This window comes from Sceloporus occidentalis, unplaced genomic scaffold (assembly GCF_023333645.1).
Source record: "Sceloporus occidentalis isolate IW3139 unplaced genomic scaffold, rSceOcc1.0.p SCAF_114, whole genome shotgun sequence".
NCBI classification, from domain to species: domain Eukaryota; kingdom Metazoa; phylum Chordata; class Lepidosauria; order Squamata; family Phrynosomatidae; genus Sceloporus; species Sceloporus occidentalis.
Window position 1 is genome coordinate 2,525,978 of NW_028317094.1, and position 23,802 is coordinate 2,549,779.

A 23,802-nucleotide genomic window follows, 5' to 3' on the forward strand; every position below is an offset into this window, starting at 1 on the left:
CCGGAACATTATAACCCACAGTCACAAGCAGCACAAAATGGCTGCCGGAACACAAAAGAGCTGCCAGAAAACAAAATGGTCGCTGGAACACAAAATGGCTGCCAGAACACAAAATGGCTGCCTCTGCCTCAGCGCCTGGCAGTTGACATTTGAGGCCTTCAGGGGAGAGAGAGTAGGGTTGCCATAAGCCAGGACCTCCAAACCGGGACCAATGTAGGACCAATGTAGGACAACAACTTCAAATGTAGGACACGATTTTATAAAAATGGAGGACACGCGAAAAAATTGATGATTTTTTAAAAATGTTAATCTAAATGCATGTTTCTAAGGCATGATCAAAATGGAGGACATTTTAGCATTATTCCTAGACAAAAAAATAAAAATCAAGACAGGAGTGTATATATTTAAAAATAAAAATAATGAAAAAATAAATAAAAATCAAGATGGGGTGTATATATTTAATAATAAAAATAATGAGAAAAAAAAGCAATAATAAAAATTAATAAAATAAAAAACCAAAATAATAAAAATTAATAAAATAAAAACAAGAAATAAAAAATTAGTAAAATAAAACCAAGAAATAATAAAAAATTAATAAAAAACCAAGAAATAATAAAAATTAATAAAATAAAAACAAGAAATAAAAAATTAATAAAATAAAAACAAGAAATAAAAAATTAATAAAATAAAAACAAGAAATAAAAAATTAATAAAATAAAAACACGAAATAATAAAAAATTAATAAAATAAAATAAAATAAGTATTTTATATTTTTAAAAAATAATTTAAAAAACCAAAAAAACAAGGCAGACCTAATGGCCACTGACTCAGCTTTCCTCCTCCTTCTCCTCTGCCCCTATTCTGCCCTTCAAGGAACCCTTCCTCCAGCTCCTTCCTCCTCCTCCTCCTCCTCCTCCTCCTCCTCCTCCTCCTCCTCCTCGCTCCTTCTGCTCACCCTCCTCCTCTTTATCAGGCTGGTGCTGGCGCGTGCGGTGAAAAGCAGGGCAAGCGCGCGTGCGGTGAGAAGCAAGGCAGGCACGCGGAGGGGAGCGGGGCAGGCGCGCACGCTGCCACTGGCCCTTGCTGAGGCCCGGGCAGCGCGCGCCGAGGAGCCCGTCCCCTTTGGCCAGCTGGCCATTGGCCGGCTGGCCAAAGCAGGGGACGAGCTCCTGCTTTAGAGCCCCCTGTGCGCGCGGGCAGGAAAGCCCTGGCCTTGGCGCAGGAGGCGCAGCGGTGGCGGCGGCGAGACTGCTGCTGAAGAGGAGGAGGAAGGCGGAGCTGGAGGAGGAGGTGGGTTGGCGCTGCCCATGGTCCCCCACCACTCCAGGAAGAGCAGGAGGAGGTGGGTTGGCGCCATGGCCGGCCGCATTAGCGGCAGCGGCCATGGCCGCAGGAGCGGACCCCAAACCAGGACCAAGGCATGGCTGAGGGCCAAACCGTTCTGTGACCGGGAGGGGCCCCCGAAAGCGGGTTTTTCCCGGCAGCCACCGGGTTATGGCATCCCTAAGAGAGAGAGACTGAGGGAAGAGAGGAAGGAGGTCCTGGAGGGAGGGGGTCTTGGGAGATGTAGGGCCTTCCTGAGATATTCGGTGTTAGCTTCATAACAAAGGGGTTTCTGGACTCATAAAGGTTTCGGGCAAACTGGATCTGAAAGGCAGTAGTAGCCTTTTCTCTTGCCAATGGGATTTACAGTGTATTTCCTGGACTTGATCACCCAGCATCCACAGGGCCAGAAAGAGGAGGGGTCCTGCCCTGAAGTAAGGCCCCTCCAGTCCCTGTGAAACAAAGACTTCAACTCCCATGCCTTCTTTCTTTATTTATTTTTCCCAAGCTGCCTTGTGTTAGTGGTGTTACTTCTCTTTTGTCATTGTGTGCTTTCAAGTTGTTTCTGACTTATGGCAACCCTAAGGAAAGCCCTTTGCAGGCTTTTCTTGGCAAGATTTGTTCAGCAGTGGTTTTGCAAGTGCTTCCCTCTGAGGCTGAGAGAGTGTGACTTGCCTAATGTCACCCAGTGGGTTTCTGTGGCCAAGAGGGCATTCGAACCCTGGTCTCCTGGGTCATAGTCCAATGCTCCAGCCATTAAAACACACTATCTCTTTCTTGAGGCTTTGTCGTTTTTGTGGAGTGGCTCCAAGTCATTGCCGACTTCTGGGGAGCCTCTCCTGGGGTTTTCTTGGCAAGAGTTGTTCAGAGGAGGTTTGCCATTGCCTTTCCTGAGGCTGAGAGAGTGTGACTTCTTGCCGAAGGGCACCCAGCTGGTTTCATGGAGGAATGGGGCACTAGACTCTGGCCTCCAGAGTTGTAACCCAGCACTCAAACCACTGCACCACACTGCCTCCCATTCCCATGTACAACCTGAGAAATGATTGCAGACTTTTTTCTGTTCTTCATGTGTGTCTTCAAGTCTAATCCAATTTATGGCAACCCTAAGGCAAACTTATCATGGGGTTTCCTTGGCAGGTTTCTTTAGAGAGGGGTTGCCATTGCCATCCTCTGAGGCTGAGAGAGTGTGCCTTGAAAGGGTCACTTAAGTCCAAAACACACTACAACAATAATCCAATCTGAGACTGCATTAACTGCCCTGGCTCAGTGCTAGGGAATTCTGGGAAATGTAGTTTTGTGAGACATTGAGCCTTCTCTGTCAGAGAGCTCTGGTGCCACAATAAACTCCAGTTCCCAGGATTCCCTAGCACTGGGCCAGGGCAGTGAAAGCGCTCTCAAAATGGACTATTACTGGAGCGTGTTTTGGATCTTACTTGGCCGCAAACTGTCCATAGCCTGCAATGCATCTCCTAATTCTGTTGGCAGTCCCTCCCTCTCAACACTTTCTCATTTCCCCCCAAAACCAGCGCAAAGCTGGCAGATGGAAAGAGGTTTTAAAGCAGCATTTAAATCTCCCATATTTTATTAAAAGACTAAATAGTTTTGTAGCTATTATTACAGAAAGACGTAGAGTGCAAACTCCTCAAGTACCTTTATTTTCTGGAGTGAGATGGGCTTTTCCAACTGACTCACTGTGATGATCTCCGGTGGTCCAAGCAGCCAAACTGCGGCCCTGGAATAATAATAATAATAATAATAATAATAATAATAATAATAATGTTTTTATACCCCTCTCTTCAGCCAAAAAGCTATCAGAGTGGATTACAAATTGTTAATTAGACATTTAGACATTAAGGCTCTTAGCCCAGCAGACCCTTAAATTCCTGAAATCACGCTGCCTTCATCCAGTGAATTATAAAAGGACTTCCCTTAACCTACACTGGGACCGGTTAAGGAACCTTATTTCTACTTCTTTACTGATCTTCCCAAGCATCAACTGAGCCAAGAAATGTGTAAAAGGAGCGTTGAGTAGTAGATACTCCAGGGAGATATTTACTATAAATAACAAAATATAACTGAAATATAAGTCCTACAAGATATTAAGAATCTTGCAGGTACAATATTTGTAAGTATATAATATTGAATTCATGCAAGCTATTAAAATAATAAATAAACCTAAGCGTCCAATTCTGAGACTAACTTCCAAGATCCGCTCTTTAACTCTCTCTCTCTCGATCTCCAACCGACACAATTCCCCCAACTGTCTCTTGGTCTCTCAGGCCTTATATCTCCTTCTCACGGAAGCTTCCAGAAGAACCATTATCTTGCTCTCTGATTGGTCAAGAGAGCTTTCCATAGCAGTGATGTCATTCTGCATTTGCATAAACCTCCCTTTACTGCCTGAGGAAGACCTCCATTGACTGGAGCCCAGTCATTACACTTTCCCAAGGCAAGGCTTGAACCTATTTCCCAATGTTGTTCTTGGGGTCTGCCTCCCAGTTGTTTCCAGGTCTTATGGTGACCTTATGGGAGTCTCTGAAGGGGTTTTCTTGGCAGGTTCCTTCAGAGTGGGTTTTCCATGGCCATCCTCTGAGGCTGAGAGAGTGTGACTTGACCAAGGCTTCAGTTCTTTTGGAAGCCTTTTTGCTTTATCTTCTAGAAGGCAGCTGAAGTGTTGCTTCTTGCTCTGAAGAATGAGAGGAACCTTCTGGCATCCAAAAGGCTAACATTCTCTGGAGTTACGTCTGATAATATGAATATATAGGATTGAAATACCTGTTCATTTATTAAAAGGTTTATAGTACAGCCCATATCATAGAATCTCATAGATATGGCCCTTAATAGCAGTTAACCAAATTATATATAAAACAAAAACATGAAACAAGCTAGACAAGAGGCCTCCGGGTCACCACCCGGTCCTTCCGTGGTGGCAGCAGTGGGGGCGTGGAGGCCGAGATGGAGAGGAGGCCTCTGGCGTTGCTCCTCCGCCTCTTCTTCGCTGCCACCGCCACAATCACTGACACCTTTGCAAAAGGGCCGGATGGTGGGCTGGGGGCCTCTTGTTCTCCAACACCCCCACGCAGCCTGTCCCCCGACCGTGGCGGCAAGGTGGGAAAAAGTTGGGGAGGGGAGGAGAGGGACTTTTGTCCCCAATGTCGACTTGCGAGGACTTGAGCATACGCGGATTTTGGTATATGCGGGGGGGGGGTCCAGAACAGATCCTCTGCGTATACCAGGAGCCCACTGTATTCACAAGCAAAGGAAGGCCAAGAGAGCCCTGGAGAGCCTTGCCTTGGGGTGGCTCTGGATCTCTGGTGACGCAACAAACTACAAATCCCAGGATTCCACAGGATGGAGCCAAGAAAGTTAGCACAGTTTCAAACTGGAATATTTCTACAGTGCAGATACAGCCTGAGCTGGATGTAAAAGGGTTGAAGCACCCAAGTCTGGTTTTTCACCTCTTAATAATGGTTTTATTTTCAAAAACTAAGTACTTTGTTTTTCTGTCTAATGTTATTTTTGTTGTTGTTTGATTCATTGTTGGTAATATGAGAGGGTCTGGTTTGTCAACTTCCTCCATGCGTAAAAATCTCTTAATAAGAAAACTGGGGAGACTTCCCTAGATACTGCATTACATGCTTTCTCTTTCTCTCTTGGCTTATTCCTTTTACATTCCACGAAACTATTTTAAGCCCCATTTTCCTTTTAGAGAGGTTCTTATGTCTTTTATGTAGACTTTCCTATCTCTCCTGAGTAACCCTCTTCTGAGCTTTTGTTTCCCAAATTGTCAGTATTTACCTCCTTAATCCCTAGATTATCTCTCCTTCCTTGCCCTTTTCTCTGGGTCTTTTCTTCTCTTTGTCTATTTACACTTTCTCCTTCCTTCTTGTCCCTTTCTTTATTTCTTTCTTCTTGCTCTCTGTTATCTCTGCTTAATCTCTCATAAAAGGCTTTTCCTTCTTCTATTGTACTTATCCTATATCTCCTCTGATGGTAATGAAAGATCACTCCTTCTATCATATCCCATCTGTACAGCATCTCATTCTTACTGCAAAAGAATATTGTTAGGAATTTATATTCCTGTCTCTTTCTAATTATTTGCAATGGTAAATCCTTATAAATTTCCACTATTCTATCTTCCACAATCAATTTTTTCTCATAATTTCTTTGCAATATTTGCTCTCTCATCCTTGAGCTTGTAAAACATACCGTAATGTCTGTCCAATTTCCTTTCCTTTGCTATCTTTGAGCTAAGTCTAAATATCTTATCAATCTGTGCCTCCATCAAATCCTCCTCAATATCCACATATTTTGCCAGCATAGGTATAATTTTGTCATATATTTGTTCGTCTTGTTCTTCTTTAATTTCCCTAATTTTAATTGCCCTTTCCCTATATCTGACCTGCTGCAGAAGATTATTCTGTTGTTCCCTTAATTGAGCCTTTTCCAATTCTTCTGTTTTTTTCCCCAGACTTTCCGTTCTTTCTAATACTTCCTCCACCTCCACTTTCACTCCTGATATCTCTTTAGATAAGTTGTCTATTTTCCCCCCTAATCCATCTAGAGGAAAGGAGATTAAATGATGGTCAGAAAGTGGAAAGTCAGGTGCCAGGTAGTCAGAAATGGCGCAGCTTGCAGCAAGAACCAGGTCAAGACAGTGACCAAGAGAATGAGTTGAAGAGTTGGAGTGTGGTTGGAGGCCAAAAGAAGCCAGGAGAGAGTTAAAGCGAGATGTTGTCGGGTTATTGGAATCATCAACGTGGATATTAAAGTCACCTAGGATCAAAGTGGGGACTGAATCTGAAAGAAAGAATGTCAGCCATGATTCGAAGTCTGAGAGGAACTGGGTGGCAGAACCAGGAGGGCGATAGATAACTGCACCACGGAGCTGTAGAGGAGAAAAGAGTCTAATAGGATGAAACTCAAAAGAAGAGGAATGATAGCTGGTGGGGAAGATAGAACTTGAAACTGGCAGGAGTTAGATAGTAAGATACCAACCCCTCCTCCTCGACCCTCAGGGCGGCTGGAGTGGGTGAAGGAGAGACCACCAAAAGAAAGGGCAGCGGAGGTTGTAGTATCATGGGCTGGGAGCCAGGTTTCTGTGAGAACGAGGAGGTTAAAGGATTTAGAGAGAAAAAGGTCATGAATTGCTGTTGCTTTAGGGGCAGCAGAGCGGCAGTTCCAGAGGGAACAGAGGAAGGGAAGCAGGGAGACAGGGAGAGGCCGAATGGGGATCAGGTTAGGAGAAATGTGGGGAGCCATGGGAAAGATAGGATTCACTGCCCAGTGATTAACGGGGGAAGGTGTGACACAACAGCAAGGATGACCCTAGCAAAAACAGCAAGGATGACCCTAGCAAAAGAATGGAGACAAAGGAAAGTTCTTGAAGTAGAGGAAGGCTGTTAGGACTATTTGATGCATTGGAAGCAGATAAACTCACAAGGATCTTACAAAAACAAAACTAAAATGTATAGATTGATAGAAGACTGGGATAAGGACTATATCAAAAAAGGAAGGAAGACTGAAGAGCATACAACGGATAAAGAGAAAACAAAGACGCAGCAAAGAACATAAACTTTGGAAGTCTTTTAGTTTGTTTGTTGTGGAATCTGAGGTTGGATGTATGGTGAGTTTGGATGTAATTTAGTATGTTTTACAAGTTTTGTCGCTTGTGAATATTTGTATTTGTCAAGTCTTTTAATTGTATCTGTGTTATTGTTGATGGTCCTATATGTCCCCCCCCCCCCCCCTTTTACCAATAAAGTTTTAAAAAGTACAGAATCCTGAAATCTAGAAAGCATATCCAGGAGAAGGTATTTAGGCCACACTGCAAACAACAACCTCCAAAATCCACAAAACAGTGATACCTTTCTCCTGTTTGATGTTTAACACTTTTTCCCAATGAAGAACCCAGTTGAGCTTCAAAAGCTTGTTTTATCTATTTTTTGCATTTTGGCTGGCCACTAAAGGTATCCCTGTTTTGTGGATTGTGGGTGTGATTGTGGTTTGCTGTATGGTCTAGCCAGCATGGCAACCTCTGGATATGATCCCTAGAGTAGGAATCCCTCTTCGTCTCATGGCTGTTTGGGGCATTTCTCCCTCCCTCCCTCCCTCTCTGCCCCATAGAAGTCAAGGGTACTTACCTTTGCTTAGGTCTCTTCCAAGGGGCTAGGATTCAAAGACATAGGTTCAATTTGCATTACAGAAATCATGCATTTCAACACTGCTTTTACTGCCATGGCTCAATTCTATGGAGATCTGGGATCTGTAGTTTTGTGAGCTATGTCGCCTCTCTCAGGGAGCTCTAGTGTGAAAAGAGACTACAAATCCCAGAATCCCATAGCATTGAGAAATGGCAGTTAAAGCAATGTCAAACTGCATGAATTCTGCTGTGCAGATTCAACCATAAGCCATGTTATTCAGGAATATCAGTATCCTAAGGGATCTTGTAGCACCTTTGAGACTAACTGAGTGAAAAAAGTTGTAGCATATGCTTTTGTAGACTTGCATCTGGAGTTTTGTGGAAGAGAGTTATGGCAACCCTAGTAGCCAGAACCTTCTTTTGTCCTCCATTTTGTGAGAGGAGAGAGGGAGGCCGAATGGAGAGCTCCCTGGGAAAGAAGCTGTATCTCTCCAGGCTGAGAGGCCAGAGACCTAGGAGCAGGGCCTCTGCGGTTGGGGAGGAGTCGCTGTCTGAAGCATTGGACCTTCTGGGACCTTCCTTTTGTGCCCATGGAATACAACTGCTTCTTCCCACCAAGAACCCAAAGTAGTCCTCTCCGAAATCCCTTTCTGGGAGCATTGGTGAACTGCCCTGGGCCCTACTACGTTGCAAGAAATAAAAATACACATTTGAAATTATGCAAAACAGCTCATGCTTAAATAATACATGCCTTAAAAGTGACACCAGATTCTCCCCATCCCACCTGGGCTTCCCTTTCAGGTTAAAATGTGGTGGGCAAAGCATGACCCATGGCTCCATGCATCAGGGACTTCTCTGTAACCCACAGCGGTCAAAAATGTCTGGGGTCTTTTCGTGATCTTGGGATGCAAGGGGCATTTCCGCCATGTTTTGTGGGATCCCTGGGTCAATATAACACCATAAGATGAGGTGTCCTCCGCTCGCTTCCCAGAAGCATGGCGAAAACGTCCCTCATGTTGATGTTGATGCTTATTTTAACCAATTCTATTTTATATTATTGCCTATTGTTTTATACATATTTTGTAGATTGGCAGGTTTTATTTTTATTGACTTGATCATTTGTATGTACAGCACTGTGTACATTTACAGCGCTATAGAAATAAACAATGATAATAATAATAATAATAATAATAATAATAATAATAATAATAAGTTGCACTCTCTCAACCTCAGAGGATGGCCATGGGAAACCCACTCTGAAGGAACCTGCCAAGAAAACCCCTTCAGAGACTCCCATAAGGTCACCATAAGACCTGGAAACAACTGGAAGGCAGACACCAAGAACAACATTGGGAAATAGGTGCAAGCCTTGCCTTGGGAAAGTGTAAAGACTGGGCTCCAGTCAATGGAGGTCTTCTTCAGGCAGGAAAGGGAGGTTTATGCAAATGCAGAGTGACATCACTGCTACAGAAGGCTCTCTTGACCAATCAGAGAGCAAGATAAAGGTTCTTCTGGAAGCTTCCATGAGAAGGAGATATAAGGCCTGAGAGACCAAGAGACAGTTGGGGGAATTGTGTCGGTTGGAGATCGAGAGAGAGAGTTAAAGAGCGGATCTTGGAAGTTAGTCTCAGAATTGGAGGCTTAGGTCTATTTATTTCTTTAATAGCTTGTGTGAATTGAATATTATATACTTACAAATATTGTACCTGCAAGACTCTTAATATCTTGTATGACTTATGTTTTACTTATATTTTGTTATTTATAGTAAATATCTCCTTGGAGTATCTACTACGTAGTTTAAGGGAAGTCCTTTTATAATTCACTAGATGGAGGCAGTGGGATTTCAGGAATTTAAGGGTCTGCTGGGCTAAGAGCCATAATGCCTAAATGTCTAATTAACAATTTGTAATCCACTCTGATAGCCTTTTGGCTGAAGAGAGGGTATAAAACTATTATTATTATTATTATTATTATTATTATTATTACAGGGCAGCAGTTTGGCTGCTTGGACCACCGGAGATCATCAAAGTGAGTCAGTTGGAAAAGCCCATCTCACTCCAGAAAATAAAGGTACTTGAGGAGTTTGCACTCTACGTCTTTCTGTAATAATAGCTACAAAACTGATAATAGCATTTGGGACATTTAGTCTTTTAAAAACAAATATGGCAGATTTAAATGCTGCTTTAAAACCTCTTTCCATCTGCCAGCTTTGTGCTGGTTTTGGGGAGAAATGAAAAAGTGTTGGGAGGGAGGGACTGCCAACAGAATTAGGAGAAGAATTGCAGGCTATGGACAGTTTGCGGCCAAGTAAGGTCCAAAACACACAGAAGCAGTAGTCCATTTTGAGAGCGCTTTAACTGCCCTGGCCCAGTGCTAGGGAATCCTGGGAACTGGAGTTTATTGTGGCACCAGAGCTCTCTGACAGAGAAGGCTCAATGTCTCACAAAACGACATTTCCCAGAATTGCCTAGCACTGAGCCAGGGCAGTTAAAGCGGTCTCATATTGGATTATTGCTGCAGTGTGTTTTGGACTTAGGTGACCCTTGTCAAGTCACACTCTCTCAGCCTCAGAGGATGGCAATGGATACCCCTCTCTGAAGAAACCTACCAAGGAAACCCCATGATAAGTTTGCCTTAGGGTTGCCATAAATTGGAAACGACTTGAAGACACACATGAAGAATAGAAAATAGTCTGCACTTATTTCACAGGTTGTACATGGGAACGGGAGGCAGTATGGTTCAGTGGTTTGAGTGTTGGTTTCAACTCTGGAGGCCAGAGTCCAGTGCCCCACTCCTCCATGAAACCATCTGGGTCCCTTGGGCAAGAAGTCACACTCTCTCAGGCTCAGGGAAGGCAATGGCAAACCTCCTCTGAACAACTCTTGCCAAGGAAATCCCAAGAGAGGCTCCCCAAAAGTCGACAATTACTTGGAGCCACACCACAAAACACTACAAAGCCTCAAGTAAGAGCCAGCATAGTTTAGTGGATGGAGCATTGGACTATGGCCCTGGAGCCCAGAGTTCGAATTCCCTCTTGGTCACAGAAACCCACTGAGTGACCTTAGGCAAGAAGCCACACTCTCTCAGCCTCAGAGGGAGGCACTTGCAAAACCACTTCTGGACAAATCTTGCCAAGAAAAGCCTGCGAAGGGCTTCCCTTAGGGTCGCCATAAGTCAGAAACAACTTGGAGGCACACAATCACAATAAGAGCAGTAACACCACTAACACAAGGCAGCTAGGGAGAAAGAAAGAGAGAAAGAAAGAAAGAAAGAAAGAAAGAAAGAAAGAAGATTGGAGTTGTAGTCCTAGTTCAGAGGGATTGTAGGGGCCTCACTGCAGGGCAGGGCCCCCTCCTCTTTCTGGCCATGTGGATGCTGGGAGATCCAGTCCAAGAAATACACTTTAAATCTCATTGGCAAGAGACAAGGCTACTACTGCCTTTCAGACCCACTTTGCCCCAAATCCTTTATGAGGCCAGAAACCCCTTTGTTAGGAAGCGAATACTGAATATCTCTGGAAGGCCCTATATCTCCCAAGGCCCCCTCCCTCCAGGACCTCTTTCCTCTCTTCCCTCAGTATCTCTCTCTCTCCCTGAAGGCCTCAAATGTCAACTGCCAAGCGCTCAGGTGGAGGCAGCCATTTTGTGTTCTGGCAGCCATTTTGTGTTCTGGAGGCCATTTTTTGTTCTGGTGGCCATTTTGTGCTGGTTGTAGGGTTGCCATAATGGAGGACCTCCAAACCAGGACAAATGTAGGACAAGGTTTGAAAATGTAGGACATTTTTATAAAAATTTTCTGGCTAGGAAATTAAATAAAAAAGTCCTAGATTTTTAAACCTTGTCCTCCTCCTCCTCCTCCCGGCCTGGGAGGGAGCCTAGGCCGGCTCCCAGGCCGGGAAGGGCGGGGGGAAGCTTGGCATCGCGGCGATCGCTGCGGTGCCAGGCTTCCTCCTCCTCCTCCCGGCCTGGGAGGGAGCCTAGGCCGGCTCCCAGGCCGGGAAGGGCGCGGGGAAGCTTGGCATCGCGGCGATCGCCGCGGTGCCAGGCTTCCTCCTCCTCCTCCCGGCCTGGGAGGGAGCCTAGGCCGGCTCCCAGGCCGGGAAAGAGGCGGAGGCTGTTCCTCATCGCGGCGATCGCCGCGGAGGGAAGCGGCCTCCTCCTCCTCCCGGTCTGGGAGGAAGCCTGGGCATGGCTCCCAGGCCAGGAAGGAGGCGGGGGTCGCCCCTCATCGTGGTGATCTCCGCGGTGGGAAGCGGCCTCCTCCTCCTCCCTGCCCTCGCACAGGCCTTGGAGGGCCCCGCGGCCGGAGCTCTGACCGCGGAGCGGCCTCGAAGGCCTCGCTGGGGCCCGGGAGGGAGCGTCTCCACGGCTGGAGCTCCAACTGCGGAGAGCCTTTCCAGGCCTCAGCAAGGCCTTGGAGCCGTCGGGGGCTGAGGTGGCCGCTGTGGGCGGGGCCGTCCAGGTTTGGGCGCCAAACCGGACCGGGACCGGGTTGGCACCGCCCAAACTGGGATTGTCCCGCCCCCCCGGCGGGATATGGCAACCCTAGCTGCTTGGGACTGTGAGGAATAATGTTCCAGAAGCTTCTCTGAGGCCTCAGTTGAAGAGAGGCTTCTCTTTCTCTCTTGAGGCTCCAGAGTCAGAAGGAGACCAGGCTCCTTGGGCCAAAAGGAAGGAAGTGTGTCTCTTCGTGTGTCTTTTGTGTGTATGTTTTCTGAGAGGGTTTTCTTATTCCACAGCTCTGCTCTTTCTGGGGAACATGGGTTTTAAAAGGGTTCTGAAATGGGGAGGATAGTTTGAATGCAAGCCTTATTCTTCTTCACAAACATTGGGCTTTGGCTTCTAAGAGGAGGCTAATCCCCCAAACAAGGCCAAAAGTAGCTCCTTTGAGAGGATTTAAAAGTCTCCCCAGTTTCCTTATTAATAGATTTACAGGCAAGAAGGGAGGAGACAGACCAGAATAACTCATATTACCAAGAATGAAACAAACAAAAAGAGAAACAAACAACATCAACAAAAATAAGGATTGGAGACTAAAACAAACTAATTTTTTAAAAGGAAAACCATTTTTAACCGGATAATAATTTGACTTTTAAAACCGACTCAGGCTGTATCTGCACTGCAGAAAGAATCCAGTTCTAAAGTGTGTTAACTCTTCTGTTTCCATCCTGTGGAATCCTGGGATTTGTAGTTTGTTGTGGAATGAGAGCTCTCTCTCAGAGAAGGCTAAGTGTCCCAAAGGTAAAATCCCAGGATTCCATACCACTGAGCGGTTAAAACGGTGTCAAAGTGCTTTATTTTTATAGTGCGGATACAGCCTTCTTGGGAAAGGGGCTGATGATGGGGAAGAGCACTGGGGACCTCTGCAGGTTTCAGCAGATGATTTATTTACTTATTTATGATGCACTAATTTCACATCTAGCTACGGGGACAAAACCAGGGCCCTCTCCAATTCCCCATCCCCTAATCCCCCCCCCCACTCTAAGAAAGCATGGAGTATCTGTTGTGTAGGGGAGCTGCAGTGAATCTATGTTAAGTCCAGGGGGCTTTGTTTGGTGCAGAGGGAGGAAGGGGATGCCCACCTCTGCATCGGCCCAAAGGAGGCATATGTCACCTGTGTATGTCACTAGCAGGATGCTGTTCTTTGTGTCTTTGAGTGCTGCAGGGTTTCTTGCCAAGCCAAGCCTAACCCTGGTCTCTTTTCTCAGGAACTTCATCTTGGACCCCTTGTACGCGGCTTTGGAGTTTCTTTTCCTGGAAGTGACCAAGTGCAGGGCCAACAGGACCCCCTGCCCACCTGATGGCCGACACAGAGGCCAAGCAGAGGGAGTTGCGCTCCAACAGAAAGAGGATGCCGAGGTACAACAGTTCTTTGGTAAGTTACCATCCTGATTATTAGTTTCATCTTTGTCTGGGACAGCTCATGAAAGCAAGTGGTAAACATACTGTCCCAGTTTGGCAGAGAGAGTCCTGGTTAATCCTCTGTCACCTCATTTTTTCAGGGGCTTTCAAAATGTCCGATTTCACTCTCCTCCTCCCACTTTCCCCCTTCTCCTCAGGTCAGGTCAGTTGCTGCAAAATGTGTTCCAAGTTCAAAAGAGTGTGCATCCAATCTATTCAAAAGAGGGGATCAGGGAGGAGGGAAGGGGGCAGGGTCTTGCCCTTGCCTGGAGTTGGAAGCAAAAGCAAATGTCTGTACCCTTCCTCACTTGTGTGATCTTCATCATTAAGAGCTTTGGCCATCTTGATCCCCTTCTGGTGTTGCTTGTCGACATGTGTCTTGCTTTCCCAATCTGTGAAATGCTGGGGGATATGGAAGAATATCTCTGGACCTAAATTGAGGGTGGACCCAGTGGCCCTCAAGCCCAAAGTATTCCCCAGAACTGTTTTTTAAAAATGAAATTTGCCTCTGAAATTAGGTGAGATATGGCTAAATGATTCATTGGTGACTAAATGTACTATACATGTTGAGATAGTCAGTATCTTAATCAGTCAATAATATCCCAGAAATGGCATAAATTATATTGTTTATCATATTATATATTGAAAAGATTTGAGACAAACTGGATCTCAAAGGCTGTAGCTTTTTCTTGCTTGCAGTATTTAAAGTTTATTTCAGAAATAATATTTTCAATGCACCATGTGCTTCCCTCTCCTTTTGTTTAGTTACTCTCTGGATGAGGGCTATTTTTGTCAGCGCAACTGCTGGGGTCCAACAACCCTTGTCAGCAACTCCTACGAGTCCTGGGGTTAAGCCAGACCCTTGGAGTAGAGCTGGCAAATTTCCAGAAGCCAAAGCGTGGCTCCAAAGTCCAAGTTGAGATGACAGCAACTGGATGTCTTCCAGGAACTGCAGCAATGCAGGAACCTCCAGGGACACACAGCAAACCGATGCTGTAGCTTCTTCTGATAAACCACCAGAGAAACAAAAGTCCCCAAAGTGTCCTTTATTAACAGTGCTATAATACAAAACCAGATCTCTCAAACTCCACAACATACCAATCCAATTCCTACTTCAAACCCACACCACACACTTGCAACCCCTGGGCTTATATAGTCTCCAGACCATGTGGTCTCCCAAACCCAGTGAGTTCAGGTGTGTAGCCATGCCATGTGTCTCCTCTGCGATCCAGACACATGTTTCATCATCCATGGCTACGTGCACTTGGACACTGAAGAGTCCTTGACACAATGAGCATCAGCTGTGGATGATCAGCCTTGCCACTGTGCTGACTGCTCATGGCCAAACACACACACATCAAGCATTTCCCTGTGTGCTGTGTTTTAACCCTTCAAATCCTGACAATTTTCTGTTGCAGGTGACCTTTGCAGATGTGGCACTATATTTCACCGAGGAGGAATGGAAATTGTTGACGAAAAAGCAGAAACTTATGTACAGTTCTGTAATGATGGAGAATTATGACAATGTGGCCTCTGTGGGTAAGGAACCTGAATCCATTGCCCTTCCTGTGAAGATTGAGGGCCCTTTCATAATCCACTGTCAGAGCGCTATGATGACTTGCATCCATTGTTCCATGTCCTTTTCTCTCGAGTAGCAGAAAGCAAGCCTGCTCCATCCAGAATATGACATCTCTTCAAATATTTGAACAAGGCTGTCATATCCACTCTTAACCTTCTCTTCTACAGGCTAAATATACCAAGCTCCCTAAGTCATTCCTCAGAGAGGATGGTTTCCAGACCGTTCACCATTTTGGTTTCCCTCCTCTGGACATGCTCCAGCTTCTCAACATCTGTTTAAATTGTGGTGCCCAGAACTGGACATAAGATTATTGCAAGTGAGCCCTGACTAAAACAGAATAGAGTGGCACTATTACTTCCCTTGATCTTGACACTGTACTCCTATTGATAGAGCCTAGGATCACATTGGCCTTTTTAGCTGCTGCATCACACTGTTGACACATGTTCAACTTGTGCTCTACTACCATTCCTAGTTCCCTTTCACAAGTAATTTAATTGTCATAACAACTTCCTGTGGAATCTTGGAATTTCTAGTTTTAGTGAGGCACTATTGTTCTCCACTTTGTAAGGATTCTAAATATCCAATCCTAAACTGCCAATTCTGGAATTTTGTGGGAAGGAGCCATTGAGAGTAATGCTTTTTGTCCTAAATGGTCCACAGCCTATTCCTGAGCAAATTTCCTGGCTTTTGTAGCCCCTCTTCCAGCCTTTTTTGGCTCTGGAGAGGCTGTTTTAATGCTCATCCCTGGCACTTGACCCTCAGTAATATAAGAAACCAGGTCCCAGATCCCTTGTTCTGCCTTTCCTAAGACATTATTTGTATATTCATTGCCTTTCCTTTATCAAGAAATGAGCCTCAAAATGTCCCTTTTATGCATCACACTCTGTGGGTGTGTTTCTGTCTGTGATAGAGAGATGGAGGCAATGCGAAAAACAGAAAGGCAGGAAAGAGATACTGAAGGTGAAATGGTAAAGCAGTGCAGATGGGCAAGAGGGAAGATTGGAGAGCAGAGGGAGAAAGTGAAGGGGATCAGGCCTCTGGGATCCAGGAGGGGAAGGCAGGAGCAAAGCCAGGATCACCTAGCTCTGTGCCGAGAGGAAGGGACTTCTGGGAAGGGCCAGGAGAGGGGCCTTGGGGATTGGGAGGCAGCCACCAACGTGACAGATTTTAAAATTTGGTTTGACTGAACTTCTCAGAACAAGCTCAGATCCTTGTTTTCAGACATATTTCAGGGGCTCCATTTAGCAATTATGAGTAATAACTATGAAGGGAGGAAAGGGGAACACAAAACCTGCTTTTGTCTAATGTTTCTTTTCTTACCTGAGCTTCCTTAGCTCCATGGTTGATTCAAGATGTCCTTTGTTACCCAAAATGCTGGAGTCTGGGGAGGACATCCGCAAGTACTATGCTTTTAGGGGAATTTGGTACTTAGCTCAATAGAACGAAATAGTTTTACTGGGGCAATAGTGACCTCTGGATCCTGCCCAGCTATAGCAGGTCCTGAATCAAACAGATCTTCAGAGGCATTTGAAACAGGTTTTAGTGTTTTATTTAGGGGGAAAGCAAAACACACAGACACATACATATGAGTGTTCATGCTCACACGCAAGAACTAGGTAACAAAGGTGGGAGTGGTGAATCGATGTAAGGCTTTGATAATGGCAATACGTTACCTATCCAGATCTTTATTCCAACTGCTGAGGATTTGAAATGGGGAGAGGTCAGTAGTTCCCGCGACAGTTGGGGTTGGTGACTTCACTGAGGTGCTTAACCATGAAAACAAACAGGGTCGGTATGTAACTGGACTGACACCAAAGAACAGCAAGTCGGGGCTGCTATTTATACTGAAATTGGTGCTTGGGGGCAGAAACTGAGGGTTCGGAAAGGTTTATATCACTTTTAGAATATTTCATGTGAGGAGAAAGCATAGCATAAAACGAACTGAACGCAATGGGTGTTTCATGCAAATACCTCAGACAAAAGGGATTAGCACACCACCTCTCAGGTCTTTGTTGGCTCTGAATTTCAATCACGTTCACAAGCCAATGTACACTACAATCTGAGGGTGACGCTCCCAGATGCAGCTCAAAAATAACATAGCAGAGTACAGAAGCAAATATCCAGATATAGGCATTGGCAATGAATGACCACTTTTCACACTAAAAATAAGTCACACACACAGTTGATTTCATCGCAATCCTTGGAGGTTCTCTATCTTGAGTTGCAAAATAAGACAAATATTTGCAAGCTCTCCTCTCTGACTTCCATCAACTTCACGTTTTCTTGTACACACAACTCCAATCCAGTCCACACCAATCCGCATGAGAGCTGCATACTGTATTGGTTGTGAGTCATCTCATGGTGCCAAACAGCATGAAGTGACCTCTGCAGTTAGCTTGCATCATGCCTTGGGCTCTGACTCAACACTCTATGGCAGTCTCACAGGATATGATTCCACCTGTCAATCAAAGTATTTTTGCACGTTTAATGGAATATTTTTTTCAACAGTCCTTTGACTATCTGCTTCCACGGATTCCCTCAAGGCAGTCTCTAATAAGGAGGGGTTAATGAGGGCTAAATCATGGGGTTACTCCTGTCTTAAGTCTGATTTTCAGTCTTTTCTGTCATTGTCCTTCTTTACAGAAAAATATTTGAGTCATGAGAGAGTCCACACAGGAAAGAAGTCACATAAATGCCAGCATTGTGGAAAACATTTTGCTTACAAGTCAGTCCTAGTAATGCATCAGAGAGTCCACACAGGAGCGAAGCCATACAAATGCCAGCGTTGTGAGAAATGTTTTTCTTTGAAGTCATACCTAGTGAAACATCAAAGAGTCCACACAGGAGAGAAGCCATACAAATGCCAGCATTGTGGGAAATGTTTTTCTTCGAAGTCACACCTAGTGACACATCAGAGAGTCCACACTGGAGAGAAGCCATACAAATGCCAGCATTGTGAGAAATGTTTTTCTTTGAAGTCATACCTAGTGAAACATCAAAGAGTCCACACTGGAGAGAAGCCATACAAATGCCAGCATTGTGGGAAATGTTTTTCTTCGAAGTCACACCTAGTGACACATCAGAGAGTCCACACTGGAGATAAGCCATACAAATGCCAGCATTGTGGGAAATGTTTTTCTTCGAAGTCAAACCTACTGGCACATCAGAGAGTCCACACAGGAGAGAAGCCACAGAAATGCCAGCATTGTGGGAAATGTTTTTCTTTGAAGTCAAACAAAGTGAGACATCATAGAGTCCACACAGGAGAGAAGCCACACAAATGCCAGCATTGTGGGAAATGTTTTTCTTCAAAGTCAGACCTAGTGAAACATCAGAGAATCCACACAGGAGAGAAGCCATACAAATGCCAGCGTTGTGGGAAATGTTTTTCTCAGAAGTCAAACCTAGTGGAACATCATCAGAGAGTCCACACAGGAGCAAAGCCATACAAATGCAAGGATTGTGGGAAATGTTTTTCTTCAAAGGCATACCTAGTGATACATCAGAGAGTCCACACTGGAGAGAAGCCACACAAATCCCAGAAATGAACTAACATTATATTTGTAAAGAAGCAATACAAAGAATATATTTTTAATCCTGTGGTGGTAAGAAAAGGCCCTTGTGATTTTGTGTGTTAGGTTTGTGTGTCCATATGTCTATGTTTTTCAGTTATATTTTGTTAAGTTGAGGTTTTAATTGCTATTAGTATAGATTATTGCTTTAGTTTATAAACTTGACTGGGGATTATGGGTGGTGGAATAGGTTAGCTAAACAGAGGGGTGGGATTTGTTCCAGCTGATTAGAATAGTTTTGGGAATGATAGCTTTTGGAATTTGTGGGATGTTGACTGAACAAAGTTGGAGGCCGGTATTAACAGAAAGAGCTAGTTTCTTGACATGGCAAAGGGGGCCTTGGTACTTGTGGGGTATAGAATGTGGGAATTGGAGGTGGGGGCTTGATTTGGAAGAGGGTGATATTTTAGGTTTTGGAGTTTTAATATATTGTTTGTATTGGAGTGGGCAGTTCTGGCTTAAACACTGAATTTTTATGTGTTCTGAATAAAGTTCTTTGCTGTTTTAACACACTGGGCTCTTTGATGCACAGAAGTTCTGAATTTGCCCAAACTGACACTTTCTTCTCTCCTCAGTTCTCAGCTCCATTCCCAGCCATAAGAACAGAGGGAAACACACACACACATACAGACACACACACACACACACACACACACACACACAGAGAGAGAGAGAGAGACAGAGCTACATGTACAAAGCAGAGCCTTCCCAGCCTTTCCCTCCTGAGTCCAGCTCTACAGCTTGGGCTCCATTCTGGAAGGAAGGAAGGAAAAAAGGCCATAGTCCTTCCCTTCTTCCGAAGAACAACAGTGGAATAAACAGCAGCAGCAGCAAGGGCCTTAGGATCCTTGCACATGCTCAGAAGGGGCCTTTGGGGCATCTGCACATGCACACTCTCAATCCCTGAAGCTGCTGCCCTTGCAGCCTGCTCTGAGGGAGGGAGGTGGAGAGAGCTCTAGTTCATTTTGGGGGTTGGCTGGGGGGTCTTCAAGAGGGAGTTGGGTTGTTGTAAGAAGGAAGGAAACCCAGATCTCTCCCCCCCAAAGAACGGCAAGGTGCCTGCCAGGCTTCCTCTCCCTCTTTCCTTCCCTGCCCCCTCCTCGGGGGATTCCTTGGGCCCAGGTACTTGGGGGGTTGTTATGAGAAAAGAGGGCAGGGGGTACCCTTAGAGAGAGGCATGGACATGGAGTGGAGGGGGATCCAAAGGTAAAAGGGGCTTTGAGGACCCCCTCTCTCCTGGAAAGTGGGGCAGAGGAGACACCCTCCCTTCTGATGCCTCATTTGAGGAAGAGTTTTGTGCCAAATAAAGAACATCACACAACTTAGGCTTCAATAGCATTGGAAACACCTTTATGGGGGGGGGGGGGTTTCGCTAGGTTCCTGGGGGGAGGAAGCTCTGTCTGGGGGGCAGAGAAGAGCGTAAATTTAGGACAAAACCAAGAGGAGGGAGATGGAGGGACCCCAAAGCTCCTTTTGGGGAGACTGACACCCCTGGCAACCTGGGAACTAGACTTGAAGGCCCACAGGACCTGGATTAAGCATACACACACCTCCCCATATACATAACTTTCCCTTCACAACAACCATACAGAGGAGGACCAGCAGATAGAACCACATCTCCAGAAATAATGCCCTCATCCCAATTCCGGGAACATGCTGAAAGGGCCTTGGACCCCCTTGAAGGGATGTACGTTAAAAGAAGAGAAGGAAGGAATAAAGCAGTGAAAGTGCCAAGGGAAGAGAAGCATAAAGGGACTGCTGAAGTCGGGGGGGGGGGGGGGCGGACGGATCTGGAACCTGACTCAGGCACCTTCCCCACGGAACCCATTATTAGAGCCTTCCACAGCTCACTATGATGCTTTAAATGACTATTTCTGTCAGATAAGAGCCAAATTGGACGTCAGCATTATTGCAGAGGTTGTAAGTGAGGTATCCATGAGTAAGATCATACTGGATCAACTTGAATCTGAGTACTGAGGATGTGGACAAGCTCCTTGGAAGTGTGAAGAAGACAACTTGCCCTCTTGACCCTTGCCCTTTTTATATCACCTGAGATATATCATAGATGCATCTCTTAGTTAGGGCTATTTTCCATCTTGTTTAAAAGAAGCCGTGTTATGGCCAGTTCTGAAAAAGCCCTCCCTAGATCCCTTGGACATGAACAATTACAGACCGGTCTCCCATCTTCCATTTCTAAACAATATGATTGAGAGGGCAGTTGCTCTTCATCTCCAAGCGGTCTTGGATGAGACAGATTATCTGGATCCATTTCAAACTGGCTTCATGATGGGATACGGAGTCGAAACTGTTATGGTTGCCTTAGTCAATGATATTTGCTTCGGGGGGGGGGGGGATGTAACTCACCAAACTTTAATCTGTATTATTATGCAGCTTGCCTCAAATGGTTAGAAGAATGGTTCAAATTAGAAAACAACTATTGAATATAGAAAAAGCTAACCTGAATCTTGGTATACATGCATATATGTGGTATACAAAACCAAAAGATAATAATACTTTTAACCATTATGTTATAAGAAGATCATTGCTTAAAGTATGGTATAAAATGAGACATAAATTTTGGGTGTCATTGCAAGAAGCCTATTACAATAGAACAAAGGACAAAGATACTCCATGGCTAAGATATGGAGATTTAATAAACAAAACACCAGAAGGAAAATACATTATGAAATCTATGGAAGAACTTAATGAAAAAGGAAACATGAAGGATTGGTTTTTATACAACCAATTAAACAATTGTTTTAAGGCAGATAATAAAGCTCCTGGGTTAAGGATGGATAACAATGAAATAGATAAAATTATGATGGACAGAAAAGGTAAACACATATCAAATATTATAAGCTATTAAAAGAAAGAGATCTAGAAGATGAAATTATTAAACACAGCATGGTAAGATGGGCACGTGATATAAATAAAACTATAACTATAGAGGAATGGGGAAAATCATGGAAAGGAACAAATAAATTCACTCTGTGCCAAAACTATAAAGAAAATGATATCAAAATGTTATTCAGGTGGTATCTAACCCCCCCCCCCAAAAAAAAAACCCACCAGATATACAAAGCTGGCAATACTAAGTGCTGGAAATGAGGGGAACCCGAGGAAAGCTTCTTTCATATTGGTGGACATGCATTAAAGCTCAAGGATTCTGGCAAAGGATTCATGGATCCATCCAAAACGTTCTTGATATAAATATTCCCTTTGAACCCAATTTATTTTTACTAAACATGACACACAACATAAAATCAGTAAAATACAATAGGATTGTTTTATATATGGTCTCATGTGCAAGGATCTTATTTTCTCAAGTTTGGAAATCTGCAATTCATCCTTCTATCGAAGATTGGTTGATTAAGATACATGAAGCTAGAAATATGGACATAGTATCTGCCTTACTAAGAGGGAAACCAAAATAATATTTGGAAATGGAATGGAGTTGTCTTAAAACATTTGAAGAAAAGGGTGATAACATTCCGTTAAATTAACAGTTAATATTTGGTCGATATTTGGTAATTTAAATACTATCATGGGAATATCTCAGTGTAATAAACATTTTTGAACATAAAAAAAGGAAGACCCACATCATTGTTGTGGGGAGCACCACACACCAAGTTGTATAGCCACATTCTGTGCTGCTCCTGGCCTTGCTGCAGGTGAGTGATTGACAGGTCGAGGGTGGCGACACGCTCCAACGCTGCAATGGTCAAAGGAAGTGTTTAGATTTTGCTTGTTGCTTCTTGTTCCCTTCACCCTTAAATGTAGGGGCATTCAGACTACATTTTACCCCGGTTCCCAAACCGGTTTAAAAGTTGGAAGTTCACACTCGCAATGATTTTAACACAACTCTGTCAGGGGCTTGCACAAGAGATCCAGGGCAAATCCCCCTTAGTGCGTTTTTTCTGAAAGCGGACTATGGACCCTTTCCTTTTGAAAACAACCAGCTCTTCCCTGTTGCTGACAAATATGAACTCAGCCCCGGTCATGATTGGGTCAAGTTCAGGGGGTAGATTACCCTGATTGAGGTAAAGGGTAGTACGAACTTGTTTCTGGGGAGATTCGTTATGGGGCACCCGGATCTGCCCAGTTCTATCCAGGGCAAATGAGGGAGTGGGAATGGGGCCTTTGTGACCTTCCTGGTGCTGGCCCTCCAGGTGAGCGATGCATTGGGCAAGGAGTCCCTCTCCTCATCGCCTGCAGCCTCTGGATCCGCTGGAGGCAGGGCCTCTTCTCCAGCATCACCTGGAATAACAAACCAGAACAATGGACAACAACAGATGGATGTGTGCATGTGTGTTGGTGCATATTCATATATGTATATATGTGGAAGCATCTCTATCTAAGACCACTCAGACTTATACATATCCATAGATACCTGTCTGAACGTGTGCATGTGTATGCGCACGTATTTAAACACACACACACACACACACATATATATATATATATATATACGCACAGAGAGAGAGAGAGAGAGAGAGAGAGAGAGATGCAAGCACATGTACACATATATGTTGGATTATATATATATATATATATATACACACACACACACACACACACACACACACACATGTATATATATATACACACACACACACACATTTATATATACTCTTCTACTTGCGTACAATTTAATCTTAAGCAAACGCATGGAGAAATATGCGGGTACATAAGCATGCACATGGACGCACCTGCACATGTATACACCGCCCACGTTTTGTTCAACATCAGCGTGTATATATAATTATAATTGCATATATGTTTACTTCCAGTCATAACAGCATAACTGTCCTGTGATTACTGTAATTGGAATGTTTATACTTTGTGATGTTTTTATGATATGTAAAGTCGAAGGCTTTCATGGCTGGCATACACAGTTTTTTGTGGGTTTTTCAGGCTATGTGGCCATGTTCTGGCAGAGTTTCTTTCTGACATTTCGCCAGCATCTGTGGCTGGCATCTTCAGAGAATGCTTTGCCTCGAAAAATGCTTTGCCTGGAAAAAGGACCAGAGAGACCTTCTCACAGCCGCAGGAGTTTACTGCAAACCATGTTTAATGGAATATGTTTTTCAGCAGTCCTTTGACTCTCTGCTTCCACTGATTCCCTCATCAAAGTTCCCTCAGTCTCTTCTTTGCTAGCTCCTATGAGTAAGGATACAATCATTATATAGATTTGGGGGCATCCAGAACAGAGTCACTCACACCAACTTTATTAATCTAATCTGAAATAGGGAGGTGTGTATGTGGGCCTAAATCTTGGGGTAACAT

The 23,802-nt window shown here is 44.4% G+C and overlaps 1 protein-coding gene across 1 annotated transcript in view; it reads left to right on the forward strand.

Moving 5' to 3' along the window:
* LOC149282475 (uncharacterized) overlaps positions 1–19,075 on the forward strand; it is a 186,896-nt gene extending 167,821 nt beyond the window's left edge. The window contains exons 2-3 of the mRNA XM_089498177.1: positions 14,784–14,904; positions 17,588–19,075. Coding sequence (XP_089354303.1) covers positions 14,784–14,904; positions 17,588–18,492 — 1,026 coding nt within the window. The 3' untranslated portion in view covers positions 18,493–19,075. The remainder of the gene's footprint in view (positions 1–14,783; positions 14,905–17,587) is intronic.
* The last annotated feature ends 4,727 nt before the right edge of the window (positions 19,076–23,802 follow it).